We start from the raw sequence: 12,896 nt of genomic DNA, 5'->3' as shown, positions 1-12,896 counted from the left end.
AATAGCTAGGAGGGTGTAAATGGAGCATGCAGGTGGAAGCATGCTCCAGATCAATAGGGAAAGCAGCAACAAGGAATGGAGGAAAAGCTCAGAAAAGGGAAAAAGCTTTTTACCCAGCCTAAATCTGGCACTGGAGTGAGCTAAAGATTTGATACATTAAATGCCTGCATAGATGCCTCTTTCTGTCACAGTCATTAGCAAGCAGATCCAGTACCTGTCAGGGACACTGCTCCCCTGGCACTGCTATAGGTGACCCATCCCTTCAGGGGGAGACCCAGCAGCCAAGGAGAAGAAATGTACATGGGAACATAGTGCTAAAAGTCACTAAAGCTAGGCAAAAGTGAGCTAAAGAGCACCCTGCCATATGCAACAAGATAGCACCACGGCCAAGTTAAGGAAAAAAAGAAAAAGGAAAAAAAGACCACAACCAAAGTTGCTTTTCCATTTGTTTGGAATTGTTATGAATATATTTTTTAAATGAATACATTATATATATAACCTTAAGCTATCTCAACACTTTTGGAGTCAGAGATGAAACTGTTTATTGAAAATGAAAATTGAAATGAAAAGGGCAATTCTGATATTTATATCATGAAGGATATGCAGTACATCACAAACGTAATTTGCAAAGATACCAGTTAATCTGAATTCTGCAAAATTCCATTTTCAGAAATAGACCAGGAGGAGTGCTAGAAGCAACAAGCCAGGGAGCTATTTCTATACAAGATTCACATTTAAACCACATTAAATTCCAAACTCCAAAAAGCTGCCTTCTCATGTGCATTTTCTCCAGCCTCTAAAGTACCAAACCTTCTATGCATTTCCAAAAGCATATTCAATTTACTTTATTTAACATTTGCATTCTGATTGCAATCGTTCTTCTTTCAATAAAAGAATTAACTTTTCAGTCTGCTAACCTAGAACCATCAAGCTCTCATTTCCACTATCAATCACTGTCACTTTTCTGCTGACTGCAACTCAATTAAAATCCAATTATTTGAATAACTGGATGGAAATTGCTGTCATAAGATGTACCTTTTTACTAGGAACATTTTGTAAAGAAAACTGACTGCACAGGAGCTACGGTACTGTGGTTTAAAAGTAAGATGGGCTGGGAAAAAACTAAGCTAATGAACATGGAGGGAAAGAGCGTCACTTCTGGAGCAGGCACTCAATTCTAAAATTGGAACTTCTGGCTCAGAGCAAAGCCAAAACTATGTGCCTCTGCCGGTCTCACTGTCTGCATCAAGGAAGCTGGCCCTTCCATGCCAAAAAGTTTGTGATTTTTATTGATGTTTGAAAACAACAACAACAAAAAACCCCCACAAAGGTACACATTCCTAGACCACCTTGCAGTAAGTACCCCTAGCGCTATTTTAAATCATGCCAGTGTCAGTAATACAAGCGTTTAAGATGACTCAATACTCATTTCTTTTATTCCTCGCATTATTAGAATCTCACATTAGCTGGGTTTTAATCAGGATGTGTGTCTCAGTTTCCTTGCAGCTGTAGATATTTTCCTTGTCCTGCAGGAACTCAAGATCATTTGACAAAGGTCTCTGTCAATGGAAATCTTCCATTATGATTTTGTTTCTTACTTTCAAATACATATATCACCAAAGCTTTGATTCATTTGACCACAATGGATATAATAACTACTTTGTTGCTCAATACTGAAAAGCTAAATTCTCTGACACTGTTAAAATACACGGATAAAAAAACAGCACACTAATTTAACTTCAGTGGGCTAACACTAGGTTAAAAAATTGTAATAATAATACTCTAGGCTTTAAGGCTAATTTTCCACAACAGACTTCAGAAATGAAACTGTTTGCATTTTTTCAGGTATAATTATCTAGGACTTGCTTGGCACTCAAAAGTTACCACGAAGGACAGCTTTTAGGAACAAAGAATCTCCTATCAAATGTATTTCATCAGCTAATTCCAAGTATCCTTTTGTCATAATATTCTTTTAAAACAAGTATAGCTGATCCAACTTATTTCTTTTCAGTGTAATGCTGTTGCCTTCTTTGCTGCATCATAATATCATAGTGACTGAATTACACCTACTATGATCTTAATAAACTTCTACAGCAGTGGTTCACTGAAGAATTAAAATTCACAGAATTTAAAATGGAATATTAGGTTATTATGATTCATTTTTGACAAAATACTTTCAAATGGCATGCAGGAAGAAATTAAGACAGAGAAAGAATCAAGGATAAGAAAATGGAAGCATTAATAAGGTAGGCAAAGTAATTCCAAAATCTGATTGTCACTGAAGGATATAAATCTTGATAGAATCAGACAAGTTCATATTACTTTCCCATTGTGATTGCAGTTGATTTTTATTCTACATAATTAGATTTCATACCTTCTCTTCCATCTTCCTTGTAACTTCAGGCAACACACCTAATGTCTTTTTAGCTGCTTTACAAAATAAAGTAGTTAACTCTGTTTCATTAAAAGAACATAACAGATTGCAATTATGCTTAAACCTGTTCATTTCACAGAAATGAGACTTTCACATACACGTAATCCAGCTCACTTTAAAACTAGCACTCAAATAAACGCATATGGCCTTTTGACTCTATATGCTAGCCATGTCTCTTAGGCGAGGTCTGAAAAAACTTCTTCCAAAGGAGGCGATGAAGAATGTCAGAATTCAAGCCAATTTGGGTTTTCATACAGGCTTAGAAGTGATCATTTATATAGTGTGTTAAATCAAAGCTACTTACTCTTTTTCTCAAGTTGTAAGTCAAAATGAGATTTCTGGAGAAGGAGTGTGAAAAGGCTGTATAGAACTCCAGCACTTTCTGCAAGGCATCTCTCTTAATCACATGAAGATCACAGTAGGTCAAAGCCCTTACATTTGCACAGGACTGAGCAAGGGTAGACTCCTTCCAGAAGACATCACCAAAAACATCTCCTTTGCCTAGAAAAAAAAAAAAAAAGATACAGCATTGCCTTGAATAATAGTGTTATTTCTGCCAAAAATATGAAAGAGCATACATTGAGTTTTCTTAATCTGGCTAACACCCACTGTTGTGGTAATAAACTCAGTTTAGTTATAGGTTGTAACAAAACGTTATTATACATCATTATTAAAGTAAGTTGGGCCTATTTTGTGAGATCATTGGAAGAAAAGTTCACCTTTACAACAGCATGACAGAGCAGATCTGACAGCTGTAGTGCTTTCCAACTGGTAAGAGTTTCAAAAAGAATATTCCAGTAGCTGTGTGTGTTGTGCACCCATATAATACAGTAGAAGTTTAAGGTAACGGTGTTGTCGAAAAGAAGATGAGTACAAGTGAGTTACCATCAATATAATACTGACAAGAATATTCAGTTGTTATGTATGGGAAGACAGAAAATACACCATTTCCTTATAGCCTTCTCACAAATGTTCCTGTGTACCCATCTCTGGGGACAACCAATGAAATCCTGACTAAGGAATATCTGCACCCATCTGGGCACTATAACACATAACAAGTATTCCAAAATCTGCTCAAACCACAGTCCCCAGGGAGGATTTTGCTGGTTACATCCTGCCTCATGCTGGGCACAAAGAATAGTGATCAGGAGAAAGTTAACAAGCTATTTTTCAGAAAAATAGTCAGTTGTTTGTTTGTTTTCTGTTTTCCAAGATACAGTGCTAACAAAATAAGAATATTCAGATGTTCTCTTGATAATGAGTGCCAACACTTGTTTTGAATGGTATTCTTCTCTTAAATCTCTACAGTGTTATATTACTACCCCGAATCTCTTCTAAGACAGAGCAACAAAAGAAGTATGTTCACAATGTCCACCAATTTGTGGTAGGGCTTTCTTGTACAAAGCACTCATTTGCCTGTAGTCATTCTCAAAGCCAAAGCATCAAGATATATATTAGTGGTCTTTCTAGGTTCTTTCCCTAAATAAATAGTCAAGTATAAAAGTCTACACAGGAAACATCATAAACAAAATGGCCAAGAAGCCTTCTAAATTTGACCGAGAACATTCATGCCAGCCCTTGAGCTGTACTTCCACCTTTACATGATCTCTTCCATGAGAAGCTATTCAGCCTGGTGACACACTACAACATACCACAATAAGCTGGACTTCATGCTGATGCGCTCCCAGTCCTCCACAGATGCCTGTACATTCCACCTGCCAGGAACCGGTTTTTCCCTGAATGCTTTAAAACAGTGTAGACTGCCTTTCAATTTCAAATGCATATAGACACTGAATCTACCTGTAAACACATTTTTCCCCAGAGAGTTAGGCAAAAGCACCATGATCGCATCCTTCCTACCACTGCCCCTTTACACAGGGCAGCATCAACATCTAGCAATACGACAAAGGTTGCATATCAGGAAACATGGTGGTAGTCCAACAGGTCACTGCAGTAAGTGAGTTTTCATTTTTTAATGGCACTGACTTTTCATGTTTTCAATTATTTAAGTATATGCTTTTTTCAGTAGATGCCTTAAAAATGGCCTACAAAAATAGCTTCCACACAGTTAAAATAGAACATCTTCCACAAAGCATTTAGACAGGCAAACACACAATATATTCAAAATTGAAATGAAAAGACTTTTATGCACCATAAAAATTGATATGCTTCACTAGGTAAAAATTGATTGTTTGCCTTCAGAATAAATATGCTTTTACTTGGAATCTTCCAGGCAATTAGCTAAACAACTGTTTTAATTAACACTCTGGAAACTGTCAAGTATAGAAATGTGCTGTCACTGATGAGCAGCAGTCAGAGCGGATAGTCCAAGCATAAAGGAGAGACATTCCAGCTTGTTTCTGGGGCTATTTCTTAATCTCTCCAGAGAAGTTTTTGTATCATAAAAAGACACAATAATTATGCTACTGCCCCATAGCAGCATGAAATCTAATTAGTACAATGCAACTACAAACATTATGGAGCTGCTCTGCGTACATAGGAAATGAAACAATGCACAAGTTAGATTTTATCTTTTCATTCATCAAACTGTGTTGGGTAAAGCGTAGGGCATCACTAGAGAACCTGAGTCAAAAGCCTCCTTTTCTACGTAACTCCAAGCTTCATACATCTCACCTTGAAGAAAGATTAAAAAGCCAGGGAAACGCAGATGGCCATTTGTTTGTCAGTACTTTGCATTTCTCGTTCCCAGCTCACAGAATTCCAGACATTTGCCAGGAACACTACCTATCAATCATGCTTAAAGTGGATGATCTAAGCTTTCACTATTAATCATTTATTTTCCCTGTTGTGGGCTGAGGACCTTTTCACTCTCAGAGTAGCCTGCACTGGAAAACCAGAGTTTTCTGCCTTTTATATTTACTTGTTTAATTATAATAACAAGTCTTCAAACCCTGACATAAGGCTTGTAAAGGGCTTGGAAAAATCAACCCTATGAGGAGAGGCTGAGGGAGCTGGAGCTGTTTAGTCTGAGGAAAAGGAGGCTGAGAGGAGACCTTATCACTCTCTTCCAGTATCTGAAGGGTGCTCACAGTGAGAGCAGGGCAGGTCTCTTCTCAGTGGTGACAGGATGAGGGGAAATGCCTCAAGTTGCACCAAGGTAGGTTTAGGTTGGACGTTAGGAAACACTTCTTTACAGAAAGGGTAGTTAAACACTGGGATAGGCTCCCCAGGAAGGTGGTTGAGTCACCATCCCTGGATGTGTTTAAGAGCTGTTTGGATGTGGTACTCAAAGATATGATTTAGCAGAAGGTTGTTAGAGTTAGGGTACTATGGTTAGGCTGTGGTTGGACTTGATGATCTTTGAGGTCTTTTCCAACCTGGGTGATTCTATGATTCTATAACCAGTGCCTTATTCTTCCCCTGTCTTTACATCAAATTTGATGTTCATCTTAAAGTGAAACTAGAATTACTGTTACTACCGCAAATTCAGCCAGAGTCAGGCAAAAGATCCACATCCAATCTGCCTCCTAAAAGCAGCACTCAGAATGAAGATCTAAATATTGCAACTAAGTCTAGTATTTTGCTGATTCTGTTCAGGAACAGAACTGTGCTCACACTTTATGAGCCAAACTGCCATGATGTGCCTAACAGAACAACACTTCATTTCTTCTGTACTGCAGCAGGAAGTATTGGAGATCTCACAAATAGAAGATATTCCACACTATTCATAGAACTTCATATGGAATATCTTGACAGACAAAATAATTATATCATTTCCTGGCTCTAGATGTCTCAGCATCATGGTACAGTTTTGGTGTGATGCAGGTACCCTCCAGACTTGCCTTCATCAGTATGTTTGAACAGTAGAAGAACTGTGATCTGACATAGCCCCAGAAAAACCCAAAACATGCCAGAAGAACCAAACACTGCTCAGTGCAGAACTGAGTTTATCTTGGAAATCTGGTGTCAGCAAATACTGTTTTCTGTGATGCTGATCAGCCTTCCACTGCAGCTGCAGCACCTGCATATGTAGATTCCCAGCACTGCTTCCCAAAGTGCATCACAGCAAAAATAAATTTTCCTATGGATGGAGCATTGTTTTAGGCACAGAATAACTGTCAGCCAGAAGAACCAGAGCTACAGTTTGGCATCAAGTTGGAGCACGCAGTTTGCGTAGCCATAATGTGTGCAATCAGACAGCCACTGCATGGTCAGTAGCTTGGCGCTCCAACACACTTGCAGCCAGCAGAAATTGATGCATGGAAGTGATCTGCTACTTTAGATTTCTTAAGATTTCTTGAGTTCAAACTAAAGCATGTCATAGTAATTGAACAACCAACTGTACAGCTGAGAATGTGTTTTTCTGTTAACCAGAGGCTTTTAATCACTCTCTTCCTCCACAAGGCAAGAGGGAAAAAAAAAAAAAAAAAAGCCCAAGAATCAGTCCCACTGATTCCAAAAGAACTGATACAGTGATAAAATACCAAGAGTGCACCTTCAGTGATTTGCCAGGTGCACGAATGGAAACACTATATCTGTACATGCTTTAAAACACAGATTGGCATCAGTTCTGTAGTTAGCATGCTATACAACTGAATGAATTGTTATTATACAAGAAAAAAAATGAAAGTACTTTTTTCAAAGGACTGGAAGAAACGCTACAACATGAATTAGTTACAGCTATGACTTCTATTGTTATTATTGTGTTTATTTGTCTTTGCAAATGGAGTATGGATGATACGTCAATATTTGGCCTAATGCGATAAGAAGAACAGCTTTAAAATGTTAACTGGGCTCTACAAGATTTCCTCACTAAAAGCCAGGAGGCTGCAACAGAATCATTCACCCTTACTTGCTTTTTAATAGTTACCATAAAAAACTGTAATAAAGACAAGTTTGTACCAAGCTCAGAAGACATGGAAGTTGCCAGCTCAAATAATGAGTCACAAATGTACTTGAATTTATTTGCATTTGCTAAGTAATGGAAAAAATATATATATATACTGCACAGTAGTGTTGCCATTGCACAAACAGTGTTACTTCAAAAGCTGTGCATGAGGATCATATTGCAGTATTCTTGCAGTTCCTATCCAATGACTTAGAAACAGGCTTCATGTTATAGCTGTTGCTTGAAGCTTAAGTTAAAGCCCTCACATATGAATTTTCTTTTCAATTTCAGACTAAAGTTTTCACAAGAGTTCCAAGAACTGAATTTTGCCCTCTAGAATAAACATTTTGAAGCACACCTCTGAAAAAAACAAAGTATTTTAAAACCTGTAGACAGTGAAGGAAAGCATGCAAGCGCTCCATGAATACTTGTAGGTTTAATTGTTTGCCTTCTCTTCACACCTCTCTTTGGAGAGAGGTAACTGGTAAGCAAGCCTTCCAAATCCTCCATATCAATGAACATGCTGGAGTCGCCTCCGCCATATCTCAACATTGGCTGACAATGAGCCATTACTGCCAGGAACCTGCGAGGCATTAATGCCTTCAAAAAGGGGTCTTCTTTCACACATGGTGGTGTTCAACTAAAAGTAGCAAAAGTTATACAAAGTTGCATTAATTTGCCATAATAAATCAAGAAGTCATAGGAAAAGTAATATAATTTGTAGTGCCGAGTTTACCCCTGAAGCTTCTATGCATAGTGAGTCCCCTTCTCCCCATGTATTCCAGGAGAACATTAATCAAGTGTTTTACCAACCTGTGTTTCCAATGCATGCACAGTCCATCATTTTTATCTAGAAATTATGCACTAGTGCACAATGGCTTTTTCATATTAATTTCTACTTTTAATGCTCTGCTGGAAACTAGACACTGAACAGGCAGTGTCTAGCAGAGTTCACAAAATAATCAACTCCTGATGACAGGCCATACTTTCTCTTCCAAATAGCTTGACTACGGGAATAAGGGACTCTCTCTCTCCAAAATCATTATTTGAAATGAACCTATACTTCACAACAAAAAGTTTCCACGTTGCTTCTACGTCTCCCATGAAATTAAAATTTTGCATTAATGTTGACCTCTTTTATGCCACAGTTAAATGGTGGGTATTAAATTTTAGCATGATCTTCACTTCCAGTTTCTTTGCTAATAATGTGGTTGGGCAGGCATTGAGGAAATCAGATTTATACAGTCATTCCTTCAGTTAATGCTCACTGAATCATTTCACAGAAACATGCAACTTGTCCAATCTGCCTATGTATGTCAACTTGAATGCACCAGCTTTAAACAATACAAAGAGCACAACAGAACTACTGAAGATAAAGCTGGATTTTAATTTCAACCACTCCTTTCCAAAGAAAGCCGTTGTTCATATCACAGCATTATTCAACAGCACAAACAATGCAGTGATGTAAGATACCATGTTTGAAAATATTAAGAAAAATCTAATTCCAACCATAATCCAACATCTACCTCTGAAATCTAAGAGCACAGCAGCTTAGTATTTTTTACACAAAGCAAAGTTTACCTATATTTAAAACACAAGTGAAAAATAAATAATTCAAGTTTTTTTTTTCAAAGACTTGGTATTGAAGAGCAACAGGCATCAAAGCACACAGTTTCTGAATTGTACATAAAGCAGTGTAGTTTAGGGAAATGTAAGTTAGCTCAGGTACTGGGACATTGAAAAGACAGCAGACCAAGCTCAGTGCAGTCAACATCCAACATCTTCAAGCCCACTGAGAAGCAATTTCCACGTGATTGCATAGAAGATGCAATGCTTTTCCAATGAAAAGGCCTAAGACAGACAGTACTCCTGCACTGCTGTTTTTCCTCTAATAAACCCTCATCCCTCTGGTACAGTTGCCCTTAAAATTGCACTGTCCTATCAGGATGGAATCTGTCCTACCAAAATCTGAAACAAGCCCCATCTGAATGAAATGCTCACGGCAAGATGAGTAAGCTAAAACAATTGCGAGGAAAACAAACAATTGTTCTTATAATGCTCCTTTAAGATTGTAATTAGATAAGATTAAATCAGCAGGAATTTCTCCACACAAAGTAAATGGAGCATTTAATATCCCTCTAAAATAAAACATAGCACATCAAGCTTCCTGCAATATCATGTTAAAACCACAGCCTCCAATCTCGACAACGTTATAGCTTTGTAAATAACAATAAAAGATCTGTGTTAGATACATTCAATTTTCTCTTCCTCCAACATATATATGATCTTAAAATCAAGTCTATGTGCATCACATGAAGCCTCACCCCTCAATCCAATAAAAAAAAGTAGATTAGATAGACGTGCTTCCCACTAACAGTGATAAATTATGTAGTCAGGTCTAGCCTAAAAATTCCTGACACATAATTACTGCATATGTTATTCTCATGATTATGTACTACTACATTTTACCGTTTTCTTTGATGACAGCAAAAGGAATAACAATACAAACTGTCCTTGCAGAAGGCAATGATTTTCCTAGCTCACAGTAAATGAGCTAGGAATTTCCCTTAATTTTCTTTCGTATCTCACTTGTGTTACCTGCCAGCTGAAAGTAAAATCATACACCATACAGAGAAATATAAGTACATGGCCTCCTCCACTTGGACTGAAAGAGAACTTCCATTTCTCAACAAGCATACCAGGAGTAGAGGTGAGTGCCTATGCCCTATACACCTGCAAGTAGATGTGGTCCTGGTATCTGCTTGCTTCCATGCAGGATTCTGCAGTGAGTGTTAAAGAAGGGCATAGGCAACCACCACTTTCTGGGACAGCAGAGTAAATCCAATATTTTTGCCCTTCCATCTTCTGTCTACATTCTGGCACAGGATTCAACTCTTCATAGAAGATGCCTTATGTACAGACACTTGCTGAGAAGCATACAGTGCTGGGACAATACTGTTTCCAGCTTACTGCAGTCAAGGCCATAGCAGTCAGCATTCAGCCATTTTAACCAATCTGTCCTATTACAGTCATTATCATTTTTTTCAACTGAGAAAAGACAAAACTGTGGGAGTAGCTGGTATTAGGTTACAAAGCAGACAAGTACTACAGGGTTAAAAACTCGGGGATGTGTGCTAGAGGACAGCTACAGCATATTTAAGTGTAAAAAAAAAAGAGATCACAGTCTGAATGGTTTCCACTAAGTCCTATTGCTTTAAAAACAACAACAACAAAAGAGAACAAGCGGCAACAAGAAATGGCTGCCTCAATCTGTTTGGTGCAGTTCAGGGTAGAACCAAACTGGCCACAAAATTCAATGGTGCAAGAATCTCTTCAGTCATGATTAATCTCAGCTGAACTCAGTGACATGGAAGGATGTGCTTTCTTATTTTCCATACAAGTGTTGGGTCGATTTTACATATGAAAAAAATTATATACAGTACTTGGCTGATTCCATCAATTATAAACATTCACACACTGAATGCGTTTTAGCAGTATCAGGCAAATGTTTTCACATTATTTCTGTGGCCATCGTCAGTTATGATTCAGCCAACTCTGTGGCCGTACCAAGCAAACCTGTAGGCATTCATGTGTTCAACTGCACAAAAGCATACTTGGAACAAGCCATCCAGGAACCAAATCACAGGACAATGCACAAAGGGAACAATCATTTTCTTATTGAACTGCATCAGTAGATTAATAAATCTATTATGAAGCTTACCCTTTTTCAGGTCATCTTGTGACCTTCAGGTGGTGTACCATGATAGTCACTGGACTATAGATCAGCACACCACTAAAGCTATTCACAGTTTTCCAATCAGATCATGTGACAGGGATTCTCTACCTTTTTTGTAGGATCCTTCCTAGTTTCCCCCATCTACATGTCTGAAATCTGAGAGATTTTGTAATTAGTCTCATCTATAAAAATAAGCATATATATAAGGCTCTCTACTGGCTTTTGACATCATACATCATTTCCACAAATACTAACAGCTGCTGTCTAAACAGGGTCCTTAGAAGATACATTTTAAATACTACTGTGGGACAGTATGGGATATAAGTCATTAACACTTCTTTGCTAAACCAGAAGTCTACTGAAAAATTTATTCTTTTGAAAGTTCTTAACTCAAATACAGATAGTAAAAACTTAATAAATGCAAATCAGCTTGGATGTAAGTTTGGGATAGATTTCTATGCTCTTAGGATAAATGTTTTGGGGGTGAGGAATTTGTTTCTCTTTTCAAACTAAACCTTCTAGCAAATGTTATTTTTCTTATCCATTGGTCAGCTTTGAGGATCACGGTGGTTTTCAAGGCTTTAATTCCAATTGTTAAACAAAGGCTTAAGGGCTCCTACTCTAATCAAATCTGAAAGACATTCATATGCACAGATGATCCTCTTGCAGGGATCATCAAGACTACTTCAGCAACTTTGAACAGTTCACACAGTGAAGATTTGCTGTGTAGTCAGGCCCTCCGGGAGTAATTAGACGACAAATATTTCAGCAGTCTGGAAATCTAAGAACAAGATACAGCTTTATAGAAAAAGTCTGTCATCCTAATTTCAAGGTTTATCTTCTCTCAGTACTGAAGAATCCTTAGAGCTGGGAGGGACCTTTAAAGGCCACCTAGTCCAACTCCCCTGCAATGAACACAGACATCCACAATTCGATCAGGTTGCTCAGGGCCCAATCCAGCCTGGCCCTGAATGCCTCCAGAGATGAGGCATTTACTTCCTCTCTAGGCAGCCTGTACCAGTGCTTCACCATCCTCACTGTAAATTACTTTTTCCTTATATCCAACCTAAATCTACCCTCTTTAAGCTTGAAACCATTTTCTGCTATTTTATCACAACAGATCCTGCTAACGAGTCTGTCACCTTTCCTGTAGCCCTCCTTTAGATACTGAAATGCTGCTATCAGGTCACTTTGGAGCCTTCTCTTCTCAGCCTGTCCTTGTAGAAGAGGTTTTCCATACTGAAACAATGCCTGAAACTTCAAAGATTTCAGTTTTAAAAAGAACTGGTTGGATTCAACCTCAGTCTAAGAATTTGTTGCCTCCTTCTTTTTCACAAGAAATGAGGGATTTTCAGTTCAGTATTGGAATACAATCTCTAAGTTAGAGATGATTACCTTCTACTAAGAAGCATCTTGATCTTAGTATTCATGATCAGATATTTGTACATCAACATAAAAGGATTTATTTTCTAACAAGGCTTTATATCTTCTCCTTCACTGTGTTTCCAGAAAATACAAGAAGTTTGATGCTAGCTGTTATGTCATAGTTTTATTTTACTATTTTTATTACAATTTCAATGCACACATGCAATTAGAGATGTAAAAGAGGAACCAGCACTTCCTCTAACAGTGCTGAGGAGAGATAAGAAGGGACATAGAGTAAAAGGCTGAAGCCTCAGAAGTACCACATCAGCCTCAGAAACAGCATAACATCTACTCAGTCTGACTTCTAGCAGCTTCTTGCTCACTGCAGTTCTAAAAAACAATCTGTATTCTCATGCTGCGCACTAAGGAAACACAGACCTCCATAATGTAAAAAAATACAAAAAACACTTTAAAAGACAGTTCAGGTCCTCCAGCCTCCCTAAAGTAAGAAA

The 12,896-nt window shown here is 37.9% G+C and overlaps 1 protein-coding gene across 6 annotated transcripts in view; it reads right to left on the bottom strand.

Moving 5' to 3' along the window:
• The window catches only part of KCNH1 (potassium voltage-gated channel subfamily H member 1), a 164,178-nt gene that overhangs the window by 65,407 nt on the left and 85,875 nt on the right, over positions 1-12,896 (bottom strand). For 5 of the 6 annotated variants that reach the window (XR_001553869.3, XR_001553870.3, XR_001553868.3 and 2 more), the window contains exon 10: positions 2,739-2,935. Coding sequence is in view for 2 of the 6 variants with exons in the window: in XM_015857406.3 (XP_015712892.2) it covers positions 2,739-2,935 (197 nt within the window). In the remaining 4 variants the exon portion in view is untranslated. Of the gene's footprint in view, positions 1-2,738; positions 2,936-7,767; positions 7,924-12,896 lie in introns of those variants that run through there. The other variant, XM_015857407.3, reaches the window with a different exon arrangement.

The sequence above is a fragment of the Coturnix japonica genome, chromosome 3 (genome assembly GCF_054131305.1).
Source record: "Coturnix japonica strain WE chromosome 3, WE-NBRP24, whole genome shotgun sequence".
Taxonomy (NCBI): Eukaryota; Metazoa; Chordata; class Aves; order Galliformes; family Phasianidae; genus Coturnix; species Coturnix japonica.
This window is presented reverse-complemented; position numbering and strand designations above follow the sequence as displayed.